This window comes from Balaenoptera ricei, chromosome 20, assembly GCF_028023285.1.
Source record: "Balaenoptera ricei isolate mBalRic1 chromosome 20, mBalRic1.hap2, whole genome shotgun sequence".
In the NCBI taxonomy this organism is placed as follows: domain Eukaryota; kingdom Metazoa; phylum Chordata; class Mammalia; order Artiodactyla; family Balaenopteridae; genus Balaenoptera; species Balaenoptera ricei.
Window position 1 is genome coordinate 47949748 of NC_082658.1, and position 19635 is coordinate 47969382.

Below are 19635 nucleotides of genomic sequence, written 5' to 3' on the forward strand. Positions count from 1 at the left end.
GGGGGTAAGAGGGATGGAGCTAGAAGGACTGTCACCTCTAACATGCCCATCTCCCACCTCTGTGTGCTTACAGATCTGACACGGGCTGTGAACGCCCTGCCCCAGAACATGACCTCACAGGTGTTCAGTGCCATTGCTGCCGTGACAGGCCAAGGCCAGAACCCTAATGCCACCCCAGCGCAGTGGGCCTCCAGCCAGTATGGCTATGGCGGCAGCGGAGGGGGCAGCAGCGCTTACCACGTACGTGGCTTGGGGAGGAAGCTCCCTGCAGAGGGTGGGGAAGGGTGAAAGGGAACGGTCATCCTTTACCAGCCTGTGTCCATAGACTGGCCTCTGCAGTGCCCACCACGAGGGCCTTCATAGGGGCTACCACAGCATTAGGAACTGTCTCCAGCAGATGTTCCTTTTTCTCAGGCCCATTTGAGGGGAAAGGGAATGAGAGAAGTTCTGACCTTTCCACAGAGTCTTTTGGGATCTTTAGAATCCTCAAGCCTCTGACAACCTCAAGTGGTCAAGGGTGTGCCCTGTTGTTGTGCCAGGTCCCATCGTGCTGGCCTGCCTCTGCTGCTCAGAACCACACACTGCTCAGGAGACGGTCAGCTGGAAGGCTCTGGATGGAGCCCAAATTTTCAGCTTGCCAGAAATTCACAGGAAAACCAAATAAGCACAAAACCCGTCCCGATTCAACTGTTCACCCTTCTCCAGGTGTTCCCGACGCCAGCCCAGCAGCCAGTGGCCACGCCACTAATGACCCCCAGCTACTCCTACACAACCCCGAGCCAGCCCATCACCACACCACAGTACCACCAGCTACAGGCCAGCACCACCCCTCAGTCTGCCCAGGCCCAGCCCCAGCCCTCCTCCAGCTCCCGGCAACGGCAGCAGCAGCCAAAGTAAGTATACAGATGGTGGCACAGAACAGGTTATTAGGAGAGGGAGGTGCTCTGGATCTTCTGACAGCCATGACCCAGGTGATGTCCCCAGGAGGACTGCTTTCTGGGAGAAGAGGGAAGAACACAGTGTGGCAGCAGGCCGTGGTTGCTGTCCATAGAGGCGAGGTCCATTTCTGCAAGAATGGATACTCACCAGTGATTGCTGGGAAGGCTTTCTTCTAGAGAGTCCCAGTCTCAAAGGCCCTTGTTCTCCCTCCCAGGTCCAACAGCCATGCAGCCATCGACTGGGGGAAGATGGCGGAACAGTGGCTGCAGGAGAAGGAGGCAGAACGGCGGAAACAGAAGCAGCGGCTGACACCTCGGCCCTCCCCCAGCCCTATGATCGAAAGCACCCCCATGTCTATTGCTGGCGATGCCACCCCACTCCTGGACGAGATGGATCGGTAGGGGGCCTGCTTCTAGGACTCTGGTTACCTCTGAGGCTGGGAGAGGCCTGGCTGCCCATTGCCTCACTCCTTGCCCCTCTTTTTCTGTCCATAAAGTGGAGTGAGTTGACGTTCTCTTTGGTGGTCAGCCTGGATGGGTGACAGGCTGGATGGCCTTGCGCACTTGAGCTCAGTGTACGCTAGGCAACAATACTCCCACTCCAGGCCCTCACCGACCACCTGTCCTGGGACCAGGCTGGGAAGGGAGTGTGGCAGGGAGGAAGAAGAGGAAAAAGGAAATGAGAGTGGAACAAACAGTTTTGTATTCTACTCCCTACAAGCCATTTTGAGCTTCTGCTCTCACCTGACTCTGGGCTGTGACGGGGCACCAGCTCAGCACGTGAGTCTCCCCCAGCTCCCGTGGGGAGAGGGATGCTATTTATTCAGTTTGGGACAGGAGAGAGGAGGGAAGGTATTTCTGACCCTGATACCAACAGCTTGGGTGGCTGTCAAAGCAGGATCACAAGGGACGTAGGGGAGCAGTGCTAACCTGCCCAGCCCCACCCGGCTGCCCCTACCCCCTGCTGCCACGCTTCCTGCCCGTCATTTGAATAAACAGTGTTTCTACAGAGCACTTGGCAAAGCTTCTCTCCAACTCTCCAGCTCTTGAGGGGGAGCTTTCAAAGCAGTGTTCGGAGCTCTGAGGCCTCCCTTGACTCCCTCTTCCAGGCCATCAGAGAGGCAGGGACTTACAGAGGAGCAGGTGGCTTCTGTACCACGTTGCCTAGGGTCACATCCCTGCTCCACTTCCCAGCCCTGTGACCCTGAGCGAGTTCCTGTTGTCTCTAAGCCAGCTTTCTTATCTGTAAAATGGAGATGATGATACCTAGCTCAGCAGGGCAGCTGTGAGGACTAAGAAAGAATGTGTGAAGTGCTAAGTCCAGTGCCTGGGACCTCATCAAGCCTCAGGAAATGTTAGCAGCTGCTGTTACACTCACACACAGCCACCCCATCCACTGTGCCTTCTAGTCTTCTCTGGCACATGGGAGAAGTCAATCTGGGTGTCTCCACTTGAACCCTGCACCTCTCTCTCCCCTTTTTGCCGGCTGGGCCTTGGTCTCTGACGGTACCTCCACGTGAGTCAAGCGTATCTCCCCCAGGATGGGCCCCCCACTCACCTGGTCCCACACACACACAGCCCTGGCGAAGAGAGCTGACTAGTCCCTTCCCCCAGCCCCATTGCCTCTTTTGTTCTCGACTGATCTCCCTGTGTTTCTTCACTAGGGCTTCACCTCACGGCTTTGCCTGTCAGCTCTGGGAAAGCAAAGCTTTCCCCCTCCCTTTCCTCTGCTTGGGGCTCAGCAGAGAAGTCAAAAAAGGCCACTGCTGCCCAAACTTGGAGAGCTCCCTGCCTTGCTTTCCTTCATTCAAGATCCCTTTGGCTGTTTGTTGGCAAGAGTTGGGGGAAGGGGCTGGCCTTCTGACAGGAATTCAGTTCCTTTCCCTTCAGCACAAAAGGCCTAGAAGGGCCTAGCGGGAGCAGGGCCACACCAGCTGGGAAGGTTCATGTTCCTTTTGATGCCACCAGCATCTGCCCCAGGGCCACTTAGAGAGGGAAAGGCAAGGCTGCACGGAGTGGGTTGAAAGGTTCAATTTATTAGTGGTATCACTGCACACAGCGCCTATCACCTAGCGGTATCGCTGCACACAGCGCCTATCACCTAGCGGTATCGCTGCACACAGCGCCTATCACCTAGCGGTATCGCTGCACACAGCGCCTATCACCTAGCGGTATCGCTGCACACAGCGCCTATCACCTAGCGGTATCGCTGCACACAGCGCCTATCACCTAGCGGTATCGCTGCACACAGCGCCTATCACCTAGCGGTATCGCTGCACACAGCGCCTATCACCTAGCGGTATCGCTGCACACAGCGCCTATCACCTAGCGGTATCGCTGCACACAGCGCCTATCACCTAGCGGTATCGCTGCACACAGCGCCTATCACCTAGCGGTATCGCTGCACACAGCGCCTATCACCTAGCGGTATCGCTGCACACAGCGCCTATCACCTAGCGGTATCGCTGCACACAGCGCCTATCACCTAGCGGTATCGCTGCACACAGCGCCTATCACCTAGCGGTATCGCTGCACACAGTGCCTATCACCTAGCGGTATCGCTGCACACAGTGCCTATCACCTAGCGGTATCGCTGCACACAGTGCCTATCACCTAGTGGTATCGCTGCACACAGTGCCTATCACCAAGTGGATTTTGCACAGACCTGTCTCCCAGTAGACAGACAGGAAGCCTCCTTCCCACCCAGAGGTGCTGCTGCCCTGGATCTAGGATGTTACAGAGAAACAGGCTGTGCCCCTTGCCTGCCCTCCCACCTGCCTTCTCTGGGCTTCCTCTTGAAAGATGGATTGCCCTTCAGAAACACCTGCAGCTCCTTAGCCCCTTGGCTCCAGTTATGCCCAGAGGCTGCCCCCTCTCCCCAGAAGTAGCCAGGTTGGAGGGAGAGAGAAGCAGGGGGTCAGCTACAGGCTTGATCGCATTTATTCTTCACCCTGGTCGCCCTGGCCTCAACTGAGATAGGGGTTTGATGCTGGGGGAGATTTCCTCTTGTTGACCTTCTTGACTGGCGAGGTCTTCATCCTGGGCTTCTTGGCCTGGACCCCATTCTTCTCTCTCTTCCTGGGTGATGAAGACTCCACAATATCCCCATTGGAGGGTTCCTCCCGCCCAGGGTCATTGTAACTGTCCTCACTCTCCAGATCTTGCCAGCTGTCTGGGCTGGACTCTGACATCCTGGCCAACTCTCTTGGGCTGAACGATCGGTTTAAGTCTGGAGGTGATTCTGATTTAACTGGGCTTTTCTTCTTAGTCAACTTGCCCTTCTTGACTTTTTTCTTCACCTTTGCCTTTTCATCCGTCTCCTCCTCGTCTTTCTCTTTTTCCTTTTTCTTCTTTATCTTCTTGATCACCTTACTGCCCTGGGACTTCCCTGTGGGGCTTTCGGAACGCCAGATGGTGATGGGAGCTGCTAAGTCAGGGGTACCTGTGACCATGCCCATACCTGTGTTGGTGGGGAGGGCGGGGGGCCCCACCTGGGTCGGGATGGGAGGCTTGCTTTCTTCTTCCTCCTCCTCCTCTTCCTCTTCTTGGTTTAGGTCATCTGCCCTGCACTCATGGTGGATGGGATGGTGGATCACTGCCACAGAGACAGGCCTGTAGCTTTTGCACCTGAGGGAGAGGAGAACAGGGAAAGACGGTTGACAGAGTGTGGGGGCCAGTGCCCCCCATCAGCCCACCGGCACTCACCAGCCACACCAGAACCGCTCCACACACTCTTCCTCTGGGATGAGCTCAAAGCATGGGCACTGGATGATGTTGAAACAGGCTGAGTCCACATCTTGGGAGCAGGTTGGGCCCACATCTCCGGAACTGCTATATGTCTTCTCTGAGCAGTCCTTCAGCCTGCCACACAGGGGACTCAGGCTGGCTCCCCTGCCTCCATGACTCCCCAGGGGCCCAGAGCAAGAAGCCTGAGGGACAGCAGGCTTCCACTGGGTTCAGCCCAGTCTGCCAAAAGACCTCCCCGTGGCTCCTGGAACACAAGCCAGGTTTACAGAAGCTGGGGCCGGGCTGGCAGCGCCAGGTCAAAGCTGAAGCGGGGAACCACAGTGAAAATTTTGGATCTGGCTCTACCCAGGAGTCTCCTGGGCTGTGGGTCTCCCAAGGAGGAGGGTCCTTACCTAGAATCACAGTCACAGTGGCTGATAGAGTGCAGGTGCACGTCGTGGTGGCCATAGTCAGAGGTGAAGGGATGGATGATGTGCCCGGTGCACTTTCTGTGTTTCCAGCAGCACCTGTCAGTGTCCTTGAATTCACCTGACGGGGTAGGAGTCTGGGGTAAGAGTCTGCGTCGTACCGGGCAGCAGCGGCAACATACCTGGATCTCCCTTCCCACAGCTCAATCTAAAGGCTTCACCAAGTTCACCTGCTGCCGCCATCGTCCCTCCCTCCCCCATAGCTGTTTTTTTCTTTTTTTTTTTTGGCCGCGCCATGCAGCTTGTGGGATCTCAGTTCCCCCAACGAGGGGTTGAACCCGGGCCCCGACAGTGAAAGCGCCACGTCCTAACCACTGGACCACCAGGGAATTCCCCCCACAGCTGCTTCTACTGCTGAGTAGTAGTAACTCAGCCCAGCGCTCTCCTCTCCCCAGTCCACTGCGTGTGACTCTGCCTGCCCCTCGCAGACTCCCAGGACAGTGTCTCACCAAGTCCCCCTTGCTGTCCTGTGACACCTGCCCTTCCCCTCCCCTGCCTTCTGTGGGAGCCTACCTTCCTTCCTTCCCAGGGCCCTCTGCTGACTCCTGCCTGCCCCTCACCCAGTGCTCGGAGTTGTCAGCTGCCCCACTGCACAGAGTGCCTGGGTAAGGGAGGGCCCTCTTGCCGCGGCAGAGGGGAGCGCCACTTCAGAGTCCCCAGCAGTTAACGCTGGCGGCAGCAGCATCCTCAGTTCCTGCGCCTGCCCCACTCAGGCCCAGGAGGCCAGTGTCTGACCCCTCACAGCCTCTGAAGCCACTCCAGCCCCAGGGCCTGCTGCAGCATGACAGCTCAAGCCTGGAGGGGAGCTAGGCCTGAGCCTCCAGTGCGTCATGTTCCTTGGCTTCTCCTGCTGACTCTTCCCTTTCCCTCCTCTCTTCTCCCTCTGACACCTTTCTCACTCTCACTTCTCTCCCCTTTCCCAGACTCACTCTTGATTCTTTCCTTTCTCTTTACTCATCAAGTTCCCATTCCCCATCCATTCTCTCTCCCCAGTCCTTAGAGCCACAGACTTGAACAGTCCACCCCTTGTAGGCGACACAGATACCATGTCCCAGGGCACAGGGGAGAAGCTGCTGGGGAGAGGCCTGGGGATTAGGGGAAAGGCCTGAAGAAAGGTTCCTACCTCTTTTGCTCAGCTGAATGCAAGCCCTGTGCACACACTGGTGTCTCCCAGCCTCCACCCTCACTGCCTCAGCTCTGACCCTGCCTAAGGCCCCAGCTACCAATGGCTCTCCCCTTGGGCCACCATCTAAAACAAGCCCATGAAGTGATTCCCTGTGCCGAGAGGACAAGGCACCTTCCTGCAGGTTCCCCCTGAACTCCAGTTCTGGCAGCTCCCAGAGGAGGAAGGGGGCGGGCACTCACAAGTGCCAAGGCAGCCCGACTTGGGGTGCTACGGCTGGCTAACTCCCTCCAAACAGGCCAGGAGGACTGGGCCTTTATCCAGCCCCTACAAGGGGTGGAACTGGGGCAAGACCTCATACTGGCCACCAGCTAGTAGCTAATCAGGCTGGGGGTGTATTACTCCAAGTGGCCTTAAAGTACTTGAGAGATGAGACAGCAGCTTGGTCTGAGCCTTCCCTACATTCTTCCTCCCCTTCCCTCCCCCCCACCAGGCTCTGGGGGGTCTGGGTCCCCCATACACCCCTGATCCACTTAGTGGCCTCCCTTTCTGCTTCCTTTCCTCCCATGCCCTTTCTCCATCTCAGGGAAATAAGGGGCAGGGGGAGTAAGAGTCCTGCACCACCACCTCGGGCTTTCTCCAGCACGGCTGAACTGGAGCAAAGGGCAGCAGGGTGGCAACTGCCCTGAACTTGCAGTCAGGCCTGAGTCCAAGTCTAGCTGGGTGACCTGGGGCAAGTTACTTTTACTTCTCTGAGCCTTGATTTCCTTATTCACAAAATGGGGATGATGGTAATACCTATTTTGCAGGGTTGTTGGGAGGACTCAGTTCACATGTGTCAAAGATATTTGTGCACCATACATAAAGTGCCGTACAAAGGAAAGGGGTGATTGTGGCTTCCAGGAAGGGGTGGCCCTCTCTGTCTGGCACAAGAAGGGGTCTCAGGGTAGGGCAGCTGGGTGACCCTTCAGGACCAAACACTTCCCTCCCTCCTGCCTACCACCAGGTGAGGGGTGGTGGGGACCCCTGGGGCCACAGATCCCCCCGACAGACCCACCTTCAGAGAAGGTAGATGCGTCAGTGCTGGATGCCACAGCAGCCAGCAGATGTCCTCTCTCCCAGCTGGGTAACCTGTTTATATCTGAGAGTACAGAGAGGTAACAGCAGCCCCCCTCTCCATGCCATTCATTCAAAAAACATTTCCTGAGAAGCTCCAGGTGCAGTCCCCAGAAGATGCAGAGATTAAAAGAACGACACAACAGTCCCTGCTGTCAAGGGGCTGGGGGAGGGGATGAGGAGGGTTGAGGCAGGAGAGGTCTGTGGAACAGTGCATGACAGTAGTGTGAGGCAAACACTGATAGGGAGGGAAATGGTGGGGAGGAAGGCCTGTGGGAGGACAGAACAAGGACACCTACTGAGATAGGGATGGGGGGACCTTCTTGAAAGAAGCATAATAGGAGCTGAATCTGGAGTCATGAATAGGAGTGAGCCAGAGTCTAGGCAAGAAGGGACAGTTCCAGCAATTGTCCCAGGGTGTTCCCAAAGACAACTCCAACCGGCAGCAGCTCCATCAGCAACCACAGGGTAGAGTCTGCCACTTCCTTTTTCCTCCTACTATTAGCTTTGTCCTTTGGGGTACTGGAGCTGAGTCCTGCTTAAGGAAGGTAGCTGACTGCTTGGGGACTTCAGCTGGGCTTTCAGTGGCACTCGGTCATCCTTCTACTGGTCCCTGGTGAGCTTGTTTTCCACAGCACAGGAAGTACTCAAAATTAATGGAATGAATGAATGAAACTCCAAGCACTTTCCTGGAAACTCCTACCCTGCTTCTGTTCCTCTCAGCACAAAATTTCACCAGCATTATCTATGGCTGCCCCCACCCTCATCAACTTCCAGTCTGGGGAAGTGGCCCTCCTTCCTCCTGCCCAAGCACCTGAACTCTAGGTCCCAGCCAGAATTCTCGCCTTCTGCCTCTTTACTGTTTTTGGGTTTTTTTTTCTCCTTACAGGCTATGAACATCTTTAAACAAAACACTCTATGAACCCTGTTTCTCCCTCTGCCACTGCATATCCCACCCCTCTTCCTTTTCAATCCAAGTTTATTCACTCCCTCATTTAACGGATGGATTAGCTTTACTAGGCACCAGTGAAGGAAGCCTAGTCCCTACTTTAGTGAGCTCAGAGTCTCTACCTCTCTCTTCTACTCCAGCCACCTACAGCATGGCAGCCATCCCAGCCCCTCTAGCAGAATAGCCCAGGCAAAGGCCACCAGTGATCTAATAGCCAAACCCAGTGGCCTTCTTTTAGTCTCATCTCACTTGACCCTGTTGACCAATCAATCTCTTTCTTCTGCAAACTGTTCCTTTGGCTCCCATGACAGACCCCTCTCCTCTCTTCCTTCCCAGCTTTTTAATTCTTTCCTAACTCCTTTGCTGTCCCCTCCTTCTCTGCTGTATCCCTTAAATTGGTGATTACCAAGGTTCTGTCTTTGGTCTCCTCAGAAGAAGCTACAGGCTTGTCTTGGATAATGTTATCCCCTTCCATGGTTTCAACATCCACTAATAAAATGACATAAATCTGGGTCTCCAATTCAGACTGCTTTCATGAGCACGTAGCCAATGTCCTCTTGGGCATTCCCAAAACATCAAACCAGCATGTCCCATATGAACCCACCATCTTCTCCCTACCCTTCATGAACCACCTCCTCTTGTATCTTCCATTTCAGAGAGCAACAGACACCTCAGCTAGAAATCTAGGGATCATTCTTTCCCTCACTTCTCACCAACCTGATGACCAAGTCTTGCCATGCCTACCTGCCCCCATATCTGCCTCTGTCTTGGTTTAGATCTTCATTACCTCTGACCAAGACAGCTGGAGTAACTTTCTGCCTGGCCTCCCTGACTTCTGTCTCACCACCCACATCCAGTCCTCACAATGCAGCCAAACCGGTTCAGCACATTCCTTCTCTTTAATAGCATTCCACTGCCTTCAGGATGAGGTAAGAACTCATCAGGACAGAACTGGTTCCCAGGACCCAGGCCCTGGTTCTTCAGTTATAAGTTCCTCTTGTCCATCCATCCCTCCTCCCACCCCTCCCTTTTCCATTCCTTCTCTCCTGCCTCCCACTCCCCAGGAACACCTGCTCATCTTGGAAAGAACAATGCTATCCAAGTAGAACGGGTCACACTTCTCTTTTGCCCCTTTACCCTGCGCCAATGTACTTCATGTGTTTATAGCAACTTGAGAACAAGGCCTATATTTAATCCACCTCTGTATCTATAGATCCTGGAACATGGAAAGTGCTCAGTAAATGTTGGTTGATTGAATGAACACATGAGTAGAAGAGAATAAAGCCCCTATTGGAGCCACAAAGAAGCTATGGCATTGGAGATTCTGCTCAGGGTTCAAACCTGGGGACTTTTCTAGGGAAGGAGAATTGACCTTGGATGAGCATCTTCCTAATGTCAGGCACTGTGCTGGGCTTTTTTTCGGGGGTGGGGGGGGGCGGCTTTTAAAATATGCCTTTGATTCTAAATCCTCACCAAAGCCCATTTTATGGATGGGGACAGAGAGACTTACAATAAGTAACCTGTCCAAAGACACAACAGATGACAGAGGTAGGATTCAAATCCAGTTTTCCTGGCTCCATAGTCTATGCTCTTTCAGCCTACTTATGGTTCCTATCCAAAACCTGTCCTGCCAGCTATCACTTCCCATTACACCGGCTTTTCAACTCTAATATAGCCAATTCCTCACCCTCTGGTTTTACTCAGTCCTGACTCCACAGCCTCCCGTATCCAGCCTGGACCCTAAGGTCAGGCCAGAGGAGCGTGAGCCAGGGTCAGGATTCAAACTCTGCTTGCTCTCTCCAGTCACCATGGAAGAGGCTTATATGCAGGGTCCACTGGCTAATTCCCCCGACACCCCCAAGAAGCCCTGACAATTACAGCTCTACCAAGGGGAGGGATTTAATAACTCTCCTCAGATCTTCAGTCGGAGTTTCCGACTGAAGCAGCAGTCCAGGGCAGCAGTCCAGAGCTCCTCAGCAGAAGTGACTGAAGCTGGACACAGGGGGGGACTTCATAATGAATGAGAGTGATAGCTTAAAAGGAAGAGGGAGGCTTGTGGTCTCTTTCTCAGTAGGGCATTATTCTGGGCGCAGGGGCCAAAACTCACAGGTGATGCTCATTTGTACAGAATCCTCCCAGTCTGGCGAGCTGAGGCGCTCCCCCCCGACCTTGCAGCACAGGGGGTAGGGTTTCAGGTTGGGTACCCGGGCAGCAGAACGGGGGAAGGAGGGAGGGACGGAGGAAGGAAGGGAGGGAGTAACCAAGGAAGGGAAGGAGGGAAGAGGAGGGAGCAAGGCAGGGCGGCTCCCGTCTCCTTGGAAATGCCTCCCCGGCCCCGCCCACATCTGGAGGCGATTGTGATGTCGCCCGTGGAACTTCCAGACTTTTTCCTGCCCCAGAGTCAATGAAACCTCCCGCCCCAGCCCCGGCGACTAGTTGGGCGCTGGACCATGGGCTCCAGCCAAGCCCCGCACTTCTTGGGCAGCGGCTTGGGCCCCCGGTGCGGCACAGCAACGTCTTCCAGCCTTACAACCGTAGGCCTCAACTCTGGCTTCAACCGGACCACCCCAACTGAACGCGCAGGCAGTTCTCTGGGTCCTCAGGACCCCAGTCCTCAATCATTGGTCCATGGCTCGACGTGAGCCCACCCCCATATCCTAACTCCGCCCCAGCCAGTCCTGGGCCCCGCCTCCTTCGTCGGGCTCTCTCAGGTTCCACACCCCCCTCGGGCTCTCAAGCCAGCCCCCGTGCCACGCCCCCAGCTGGAAGCCCTCCCCTAATCTGCTGCCACGTCCCCTCCTTACCGGTGCTGCTCTCGTCCCACCAGCTGGCATCGTCTTCAGTTTTTTCCTTAGTCCACCTTTCAATCCTCAGTGTCGTCCTAACCCACATATCTCTCAGCCTAGTTCTTCGTCTCTACAAGACTCTTCCTCGCATAAGTCCAACCCTGAACCTCAGCTTGGCCGAGTCCAACGTAAACCCCCATCTCAGCTTCGCCCCAGTCCAGCCCTTAACTCCGCCTCATGCTTGCCCAGTCTCCCGCCTCCCTCCGCTCTAGGCTGCGTTGTCTTAGTCCAAGTGTGAGCTTCCGCTGCGCTCTTCATCCGGGTCCTCCCAGTTCATTCGGGCCTCTCCCTCTTTGTTCCACTTTAACCTTAGCACCTCCCCGTTATCTCAGGTCTAAACTTTAGTTCGGCCGCTGAGGCCCAGCCCTCAATCCCATCCCTAGTTCCTTTCTAGATCTGCTCCAGGTTTAGTCCTACCCCCAGACCCTAGCCCCGCCCCTAACCCCGTTCTTAGCCCCGCCCCAGCCATTCTCTCAACATCCGGGCCCCTCCCAATCCTTCGGAACCCAGCCGCTGCCCTTAGCCCCGCCCCCAATCTACACTCGGGGCCCTGCCCGCGTGCCTAGGGAGCTACTCCCTCTAAACTCCAACCCGCCATCTTGGCTCTTCCAAGGTCCCTCCTTCCCTGGCGGGAGGCCGGGCTCGCTCTCGCTCTCTCTCCCCGTCCGCAGGCCCCACCACTGGAGCCCAGCTAATGAAGACGTGATGTCGGCTTGCAGCCCCGCCTGTGGCGCCCACCCACAGCGCCCCCTCCTAGCCCCCATGGGGCACCCTGTATTGAGACAATACTGCCCAATATAGACATCAACATAGAGCCAAATAATCGTGGTCACTCTTCCCCCAAATATTTTTTATAATAGTTAAGGTTTTTGAGCTCTTCCTGTGTGTGTTAGTGCTTTATTTCACTCTTGCAACCTCATGTCGTATCTCCATAGGCTTGCCCCATGCGGGGAGCAGGGCAAGCTGCACGCATAGTCACCTACTACACACGCCCCTCACAGTGCACACCCCTCTCACCCTCAAGTATAGTATACACACTGCACATGCATGTACCACACTCACAGCGCAGGTTAAAATATCTACTCACCACACACGGACCAACGCAACACGCACACATGCACACGCCCCTCACATACACCACCCAGAACACAGACCCATACTCCTGCTCCCCACGCTCCACGCAGCACAAACACTCCACAGCAGTACTATGGTGCAGGACACACACACACACACACACACACACACACTCTGTGTAAGGCAAGAGTTGGGGATCACAGTCCTGTAAGGAAACAGAGATGGAAGAACAATTCCAGGAGAGTGTGAAAAAAGTGTTACAGCCACATCACTATCTTTCCACACATCACACCTCTCAATTTCTCTTGGTACCAGGCTCCAAAGCCAGGATATGCCTCAAAGGATGGAGAGAAGGGAAAAGGATGTTGCTTAAACTTTGTTTTCTCCAGAGTCATCAAGGGCCTCTCCTGCTGCTGCTCTGCATGATCTCAACCTCCACCTTCCTCAAGACCCAGCAGCCGGAGTGGCAGGATCACCACCCAGACCCTCTTACCCACTGTAGCTTTAGAGAACTCTAAGAACAGCAGGGAGGACTTCCCTGGTGGCGCAGTGGTTCAGTATCCGCCTGCCAATGCACGGGACAAGGGTTCGAGCCCTGGTCTGGGAAGATCCCACATGCTGCGGAGCAACTAAGCCCGTGCGCCACAACTACTGAGCCTGCGCTCTAGAGCCCGTGAGCCACAACTACTGAGCCCACGTGCCACAACTACTGAAGCCCACGTGCCTAGAGCCCGTGCTCCACAACAAGAGAAGTCCCCGCTCACCGCAACTGGAGAAAGCCCGTGTGCAGCAACAAAGACACATGCAGCCAAAAATAAATAAAATAGTTTTAAAAAAATAAGAACAGCAGGGGACGGGAAGCCAGTAGAAAGGGGAGAGTGCAGAAAAGCCAACTCTTCCAGAATAGAGTAGTGGGTAAGAATGGAAGCAAAAGATTGGGATTGACATATATACACTACTATACACTACACTACTACACTACTAGATAACTAATGAGAACCTACTGTATAGCACAGAGAACTCTACTCAAGTGCTCTGTGGTGACCTAAATGGGAAGGAAATCCAAAAAAGAGGGGATATATGTATATGTATGGCTGATTCACTTTGCTGTATAGCAGAAACTGACACACCAGTGTAAAGCAACTATACTCCAATTTAAATTAAAAAAAAAAGAATGGAAGCAAAGGAAGAGCACTTGCTAACTGGGAACGAGGATCTGTGTTCTAATCTTGACCCTCCATGACCTCCCAGGATGACACCAGGCCACATGTGTCCCGCCATTGTTGGCCCAGATATCTGAGACACTTCCAGCCAATCTCTGGCTCTCTGGATGTCAACAGTGAGCCAGGTTCTTGGTCACTCTTCACCGAAATTGTTATTATAATAGTTAAGGTTTCTGAGCTCTTCCTATGTATGTTAGTGCTTTATCTTATTTCATCCATGAAATAACTGGGAGTTCCCTGGTGGCCTGGTGGTTAGGATTCTGGGCTTTCACTGCCATCGCCCAGGTTCAATCCCTGGTCAGGGAACTGAGATCCCGTAAGACGCGTGGCATGCCCCCCCAAAATAATAATAGAGATGAGGAAACTAAGTCACAGAGGTTAAGTGATTTGTCTGAGTGTCCCAGGATGGACAGCAAGGATTCAAATGCAGATCCTCCTGACTTGGAGCACGTCTTTTTTTTTTTTGGAGAGGGCAAAGTGTATGCCTTTTTTTTTTTTTTTTTTTTTTGGCTGCGTTGGGTCTTAGTTGCAGCATGCGGGATCTTCGTTGAGGCGTGCAGGATCTTTTGTTCTGGCACGCGGGCTTCTCTCTGGTTGTGGTGTTCGGGTTTTTCTCTAGTTGTGGCTCTCAGGCTCCAGGGCATGTGTGCTCGGTAGTTTGTGGCACGCGGGCTCTAGCAGAGGTGCGTGAGCCCAGTAGTTGTGGCGCGCAGGCTTAGTTGCCCCACAGCATGTGGGATCTTAGTTCCCTGACCAGGGATCGAACCCACGTCCCCTGCATTGTAAGGTAGATTCTTTACCACTGGACCACCAGGGAAGTCCCCGTATGTCTTATTTTTAATCCAATTTAGTTTTTTAATTGTTTTAAAATATAAGAATATGCTACTGATAATTTTAACTAATATAGTTAGATGTTGTCAGATAGCACATCTTCTGAGTAAGAGCCCTGCCTCTACCTTCCTGGGCCTTCTGGTCAACCCAAAAAGCAACCAAAACTCATTCACTTCTCACTGTGTTCCCCTCAGAGAAGTATTTTTTAAAGGACAGGCAGGAGGAAGGTGAAAAAAAATAAAAATATTATCCAATGGTGGACTTGGGTATAAGCACGAAGTAGCAGGAGACATTTGAGGGGGAAGGGACCAAAGGAAAAGGGCTCTCAAAGATCTCAAAAATTATTCAGATGTCATCCAGTGAGGGTTCGGTGCATCCCCAAAACGTGGTCCCTGAGCTCCTAGCCTGCCTGAGGCCTGCCCAGAGGCCAGGAATGGCCAGAATCCCAGAAGTCTCCAGTCCCAAGATGACCATACAGCCTTGCCCATTCCACATCCCTGATCCCCCACAAAGGACTCCAGCACCTAACCTGCTAATAATAGATATTTTAATGCATAAGGCATAGTGTGAGGCTAGGACCATTAAGCATCCTCAGACCCAGAGGGCCCAGCAGGCTGAGTAAGAGCAGCAGGGCTCACCCACCTCCCTACCACTGGGCAACCTGGAGAGCCCTGGAGGAGAGGGGCATCCAGTTTTTGGCACGGTGCCTGGGAGCAGGAAGTGACTAGCATGGTCCCAGCTACACCTCTGGGGATACTGCCACCAAGGGGCAGCTCTTTGGTCTGGAAAAACAGTCAGTGCAAATGTCCAGGGGTTGAGCTCTGGGGGAGTAAATGTGGCACACTGCCCCAGGGCTGGGCAGTCTCTGGACAGTACCCTCACCCGTCATGGGCAACACATGGGCTTCTTCTTGCTGGCAGTTAGGTAGAGGTTGCTGTCATCACTGTTGATGCCTGAAGAAGGGTGAGAAACATGTGAAGCACGGATTGGAAGGTCCCTGTGCCCTCTGCCACCCTCATCCAGGCGGGCACTCACGGATAACATCCCCAATACGCCGGGATCCCGATTTCTCCAGCTCAGCCAGCACATTGGCCTCAAAGGTCAGTGCCGTCACACGAAAGAAGAATTCCCGGACATTTTCACCTGACACGGGGAGCAGATGGGTGCTCAGGGGCAGTTCCAGGCCTGGGGTCAATGAGCACAGCTGGAGGTGTGGGAGTGAGAGGCAAGGTAGGCAGGAATGCCACGGCAGAAGGCGGGACGCCTCTGACTCACCAGTGAGAGATGAGACTGCCCAGTACTCGGCCTTCATCTCTTGGGCCACCTTGAGTGCATCTTTCTCCATTAGCGTATACTGAGCAGGAGTCTGAGGGAAAGTCAGAGTCAGATGCTGGGGGTGGGGTTTCCCTTGTCAAGGTGGGAATTCCCCCGCCTGGCACACTCACACTCAGGTCCTTCTTGGAACCCACGAGGAAGAGAAGCACACTGGAAGGGTCATTCTCCTTGAGTGCATCAGCTAGCCACTGCCTGCCATAGACAGTGGACAGCAAGGGATGAGGGAGCTAGACAGGCTCCCCCCGCTGACACTTACATGCCCAGAAGGATATGCATTCTTCTCCTTCCCTTCCATGCTCCTGACCCCCCTCTTTTCTGAACCTTCTCTTCCCAGAGCCCCCATTATAGTTCAGCATGCCCACGTACTTGGTATGTTCCAGGGAGGCCACATCATTCAGGTTGAAAACGATGATGATGGCTGGAAGAGTGGGAGAAAACATATGCAGATTGTTGGGGAAGACACTACTGGTTCATTTCCACAATCCCTCCAGCCCTAGACTAGAGGCCAGGTGCTCCCACCTACCTCACTTAACCGTGGCCCTTACCTTGAGCTCCTCGGTAGTAGGTCGAAGCAATGCATTTGAACCTCTCCTGTCCAGCGGTGTCCCAGCTGGGAGGAAGGAGGGGGAAACACAGGTATGTGTGGGGCAGGGTGGTGCTGGTGGCTGCGGTGGGAGATAGGTGCTGGGAGAAGGAACGGCGGGAAGGAGTGGAGGAAGAACTCACAGCTGCAGACTGAAGGGGACGCCCAACACCTCAAATCGTTCCATCTCAAAGTCCACTCCGATGGTGGCCTTGTAGTTCTTATCAAAGGTGTCTTTGCAGAACCTGAGGGGGCACCAGATGCTCTGGTCCTGAGCCCAGCCCACCTGGCTAGACCTGGGCCCACTCTGCCCAGCCCAAAACAGCTCAGCTGCAGCACCCTCTTACCTATTAATGAGACAAGTCTTCCCCACTGACAAGTCGCCCACCACAATGACCTTGGAGATCTTAAATCTGCTGGACACAAGAGTGGGCAGGAAAAGTGAGCGCTAGCTCTTTCACTCAGAGGAGTCCCAATGCTCCCTAGTAGGTCCACAAAGGTAGCTGCACCCAGGCTGAGGTTACCATAGACACCAGGCCTGGACAAATATGCTGGGGAGGAGTGTTTTTGTTTTAGTATCAGAGAGACATGATTTTGAATTCCGGCTCTCACTTACTAGCTGTGTGACTTAGAACAAGTTTCTCAGCTTCTCTGAGCCTCAGTTTCAACCTTTGTTAAGTGGGGATTTAACATACATTTTATTGGGTGGTTGTGAAGGTTAAAATGAGATAAATGTCCTATATTCTGAGACATACACACACACACAAACATACATTCTAACATCTCTGAAATCAGGATACATCTTAAAAGTGGCGGTGTTTTCCATTTAATAAAAGACAATAATAGTATACAACACACTGCTTGGGCACACAGTAAATGCTCAATTACTGGTGGCAACTGTTAAGAGTGTTACCTTTTTTTACCCACAATAGGACTCATCCCTCTAGGACTGCTCCCTGCCCTGGAGCTCAAATAGATGGTGTGGAGGAAGCTGAGCTGGTGACCACGCCCTCATGTTGGACACCTTCTCTGTGTCAGGAATTAAACTGCCACCTTCCTACCTCACCCCATCTCTTAGGACTCGCCACAACCTAGCTGGAAGAAACGGGAGCACACAGGGGCATGAAAAGGGGGAACAACCATATAGCTGGTAAAAGCTGAAATGGAGCCTCCAGTTGTTGGCTCTGTACCCTTGCTTTGACTACAGGTTTCCAGGGACTTCCTTTCTTCGTTCCGGGTGTCTCTAACTCACCCCACGGTGCCTGTCCGGTGCTCCTGGCAGGCGCAGGTGACGCGGGGGTGGAAGCCTTTGTGCACGTGCAAAGCGGCCTCCTTCCTCAGGCACTGAGAGGGATGGAAGAGAACGGGACTCACCCATTCCTGGCCCTCTTCCCGCAACCAAGCAGCCCGCGGCGGGGGATGGGGAGGGGACCACCCAGAAGCAGCAGGCCTAGCTGGGCGGCAGGGCTGGGCCCAAGCCTGTAACTGGTCTGGTGCCGCCTCCTCCCCGCCCACACCCACCGCAGCCAGAAGCCCGACGTGGCCCTGGCGCCTACCTGGGGCAGCTCCGTCAGGACGCGGTCCCTGCGCACCGGCGCCAGAATGTTCATCTTGCCTGCGGCCTTGCGGGGCGCCCTGAGAAGGCGCGGAGGCCTGATCCGCCCCAGCGACCCGGGCCCGTGGAGACCCGACAATCACCCGCGACCGAGGGGTCCCGACTATAACTCGGGGCCACGGGGAGCCTACGGGAGCCCGTGGCCTCGGGGACGCTACAACCACCGCGGGCCACGGGGATGAGACAATCACCCGGGGCCGGGGCGAACCCACAATCACCCGGGCCCGGGGCGTCCCCAGGACGACTCGGGGGCGAGGAGACCCCTCGGCCGCCAAGTTGGGGCGTGGAGTCCCGTCTGGGGGGACCCGAGCCCGCGCAGACCCTACAATAACCCGGGGCCGGATAGTTCCTACAATAACTCGAGGCCGTGAAGACCCGACGACAACTCGGGGTTGAGGCGACCCTACCATAACAGAGAAGCCCGGGGGCGCGGAGCGGCCCCGCCACACGGGGTCAGTGTGGGCAGGGACGGCACAGCACGGCCGGTGGACTGCTGGAGGAGGGGGCGAGGGGCCCAGTGCGCTGCAGGGCCTCGCGTCCCACTCGGCTCTCCCTTCGCAAGCGCTGTAACTTGATCCCCGGAAATTCCTGGAAAAGGGCCGCCCCCCGCCCCTCTCCCGGCAGCTCCAGGCCTCGCAGTCCGCCCCAGCCTCCCCCTCCCCTCCTCCCGCCAGCGCTGCCCCAGGTCAGGCTCCCCCTGCAGACGCCTCACCCGGCTGCGGGCCCGCCCTCACCCTGGTTGGAACCTTCCCAGATCGGGATCCCCCAGGTCTCTCTCCCCTGCACCTCCTGTGCCGGGCGGAGCCTCCATGGGGACCCTTACCCAGTCGAATTGGTGATGGGGAATCGGTGATCGCTGCGCAGCATCTGGCTGCGCCAGAAACCAGCGGGAGGGGAAAGGGGGAGAGAAGGGGCCCTAGGAGAGGCGGTGCTTCCCTCCTCAACTCCAGGCCCAGGACGTGACTCATAGGGTCTGCCCCCACTCGCCCTTCTGCCCTGGGAGGTGGTGGTGGGGAGCGTAGAGGGGGTGCCAGGGTCGGAACGAGGTGCCACCAAGGAGAGAGAGGTCCGAAATCTGGTGCGTTTTCCTCCAAGGCTGCCGTGTTAGATTGGGGGCCTGGGGCGCCGAAGACCAAGCTGCCTCCCTTGGTGGAGGATAAAGGAGGGCTAGGGGACCCAGAATTCCTCCCTTTGGAGAAGTCACCGCTCTGGGACATGGGGACTCTCCTTTGGTATGGGCGTTCTTCGCTCTGACCCCATTGAAATCCACCCCCACTCCCCCAGGACTTTTCTTTTTTGCAGTCTGCAGGCTAGAAGAAGGAGTAGCACACAACAAATCTCACCTTCAAAGGTGATTCCAAGAGAGGAGGGGGAGGACAGAAAGGCGATGTGATATGAGGTAAGCACAGTCCTTCAAAGAAGAAAACCGAAGCGTTTACTAAACCTTGCTCTGTGTCAGGAACTGAATTTGGGGATGCAAAGATGACTGGAGCAAGGAAGAGAAGACTGCTTAAAGGGAGGGGACTGTGAATGAACTTATTCCCATGAAGAACGAGCGTATCCTGGAGAAATCTGATCGCTGGGTATTTGGAATAATTGGTAGAGTCTCTTCAACAGTATTATCGGGAAGATGCATGAAATCTGTCATAGGGGCAATGTGGCCACCTCCTACCTCTTCTGACACTTCGCTCTTCCCCTCCGCCTGACTCGACTTTTTCTGCCACCTAATCACCGTGTTATAAATAAGCCGTGTCCCCTCTCTCGACCTCAATTTCCACAGATGTCTGA

The 19635-nt window shown here is 54.8% G+C and overlaps 3 protein-coding genes across 9 annotated transcripts in view; 1 reads left to right on the forward strand and 2 right to left on the reverse strand.

Annotated features, from left to right (window-relative positions):
- SUPT6H (SPT6 homolog, histone chaperone and transcription elongation factor) overlaps window positions 1–1949 on the forward strand; it is a 31577-nt gene extending 29628 nt beyond the window's left edge. For all 3 annotated transcript variants that reach the window (XM_059906704.1, XM_059906703.1, XM_059906705.1), the window contains 3 exons: window positions 74–240; window positions 706–893; window positions 1154–1949. In XM_059906704.1, the coding sequence (XP_059762687.1) occupies window positions 74–240; window positions 706–893; window positions 1154–1340 (542 nt within the window). In that variant the 3' untranslated portion in view covers window positions 1341–1949. The remainder of the gene's footprint in view (window positions 1–73; window positions 241–705; window positions 894–1153) is intronic.
- Window positions 1950–2954: 1005 nt separating this feature from the next.
- PROCA1 (protein interacting with cyclin A1) lies at window positions 2955–11598 on the reverse strand. 4 transcript variants are annotated; one of them, XM_059906708.1, is made up of 5 exons: window positions 11145–11598; window positions 7333–7416; window positions 5078–5213; window positions 4644–4799; window positions 2955–4565 (listed from the first exon to the last, which is right to left on the reverse strand). In XM_059906708.1, the coding sequence occupies exons 1-5, from the start codon at window positions 11230–11232 to the stop codon at window positions 3905–3907; spliced, it is 1125 nt and encodes a 374-aa protein (XP_059762691.1). In that variant the 5' UTR covers window positions 11233–11598; the 3' UTR covers window positions 2955–3904. The 4 variants fall into 4 exon arrangements, with proteins under 4 accessions (XP_059762691.1, XP_059762689.1, XP_059762692.1 ...); XM_059906706.1 differs by lacking the exon at window positions 11145–11598 and adding an exon at window positions 10448–10879; XM_059906709.1 differs by lacking the exon at window positions 7333–7416.
- Window positions 11599–14844: 3246 nt separating this feature from the next.
- Window positions 14845–18779, reverse strand: RAB34 (RAB34, member RAS oncogene family). Of its 2 annotated transcripts, none has more exons than XM_059909104.1 (11): window positions 18671–18779; window positions 17789–18001; window positions 17485–17576; window positions 16580–16648; window positions 16376–16477; window positions 16195–16259; window positions 16016–16067; window positions 15760–15841; window positions 15590–15680; window positions 15350–15457; window positions 14845–15267 (listed from the first exon to the last, which is right to left on the reverse strand). In XM_059909104.1, the coding sequence occupies exons 2-11, from the start codon at window positions 17840–17842 to the stop codon at window positions 15200–15202; spliced, it is 783 nt and encodes a 260-aa protein (XP_059765087.1). In that variant the 5' UTR covers window positions 17843–18001; window positions 18671–18779; the 3' UTR covers window positions 14845–15199. The 2 variants fall into 2 exon arrangements, with proteins under 2 accessions (XP_059765087.1, XP_059765088.1); XM_059909105.1 differs by having other exon boundaries at window positions 16580–16645; window positions 18671–18778.
- Window positions 18780–19635: the final 856 nt, after the last annotated feature.

Bases quoted from the DNA above. Each gene is read 5' to 3' on its own strand.
- PROCA1 (XM_059906706.1), bottom strand. From the start codon at position 10,685: ATGTGGGCGGGGCCGGGGAGGCATTTCCAAGGAGACGGGAGCCGCCCT. The intron at 5,214-7,332 runs GTGGGTCTGTCG...CTACCCCGTCAG, and splicing joins CGCATCTACCTTCTCTGAAG to GTGAATTCAAGGACACTGAC. The intron at 4,800-5,077 runs GTAAGGACCCTC...CCTGTGTGGCAG, and splicing joins CACTGTGACTGTGATTCTAG to GCTGAAGGACTGCTCAGAGA.
- RAB34 (XM_059909104.1), bottom strand. From the start codon at position 17,842: ATGAACATTCTGGCGCCGGTGCGCAGGGACCGCGTCCTGACGGAGCTG. The intron at 16,068-16,194 runs GTAAGGGCCACG...CCACTCTTCCAG, and splicing joins CTACTACCGAGGAGCTCAAG to CCATCATCATCGTTTTCAAC. The intron at 15,842-16,015 runs GTACGTGGGCAT...TGTCTATGGCAG, and splicing joins GCCTCCCTGGAACATACCAA to GCAGTGGCTAGCTGATGCAC.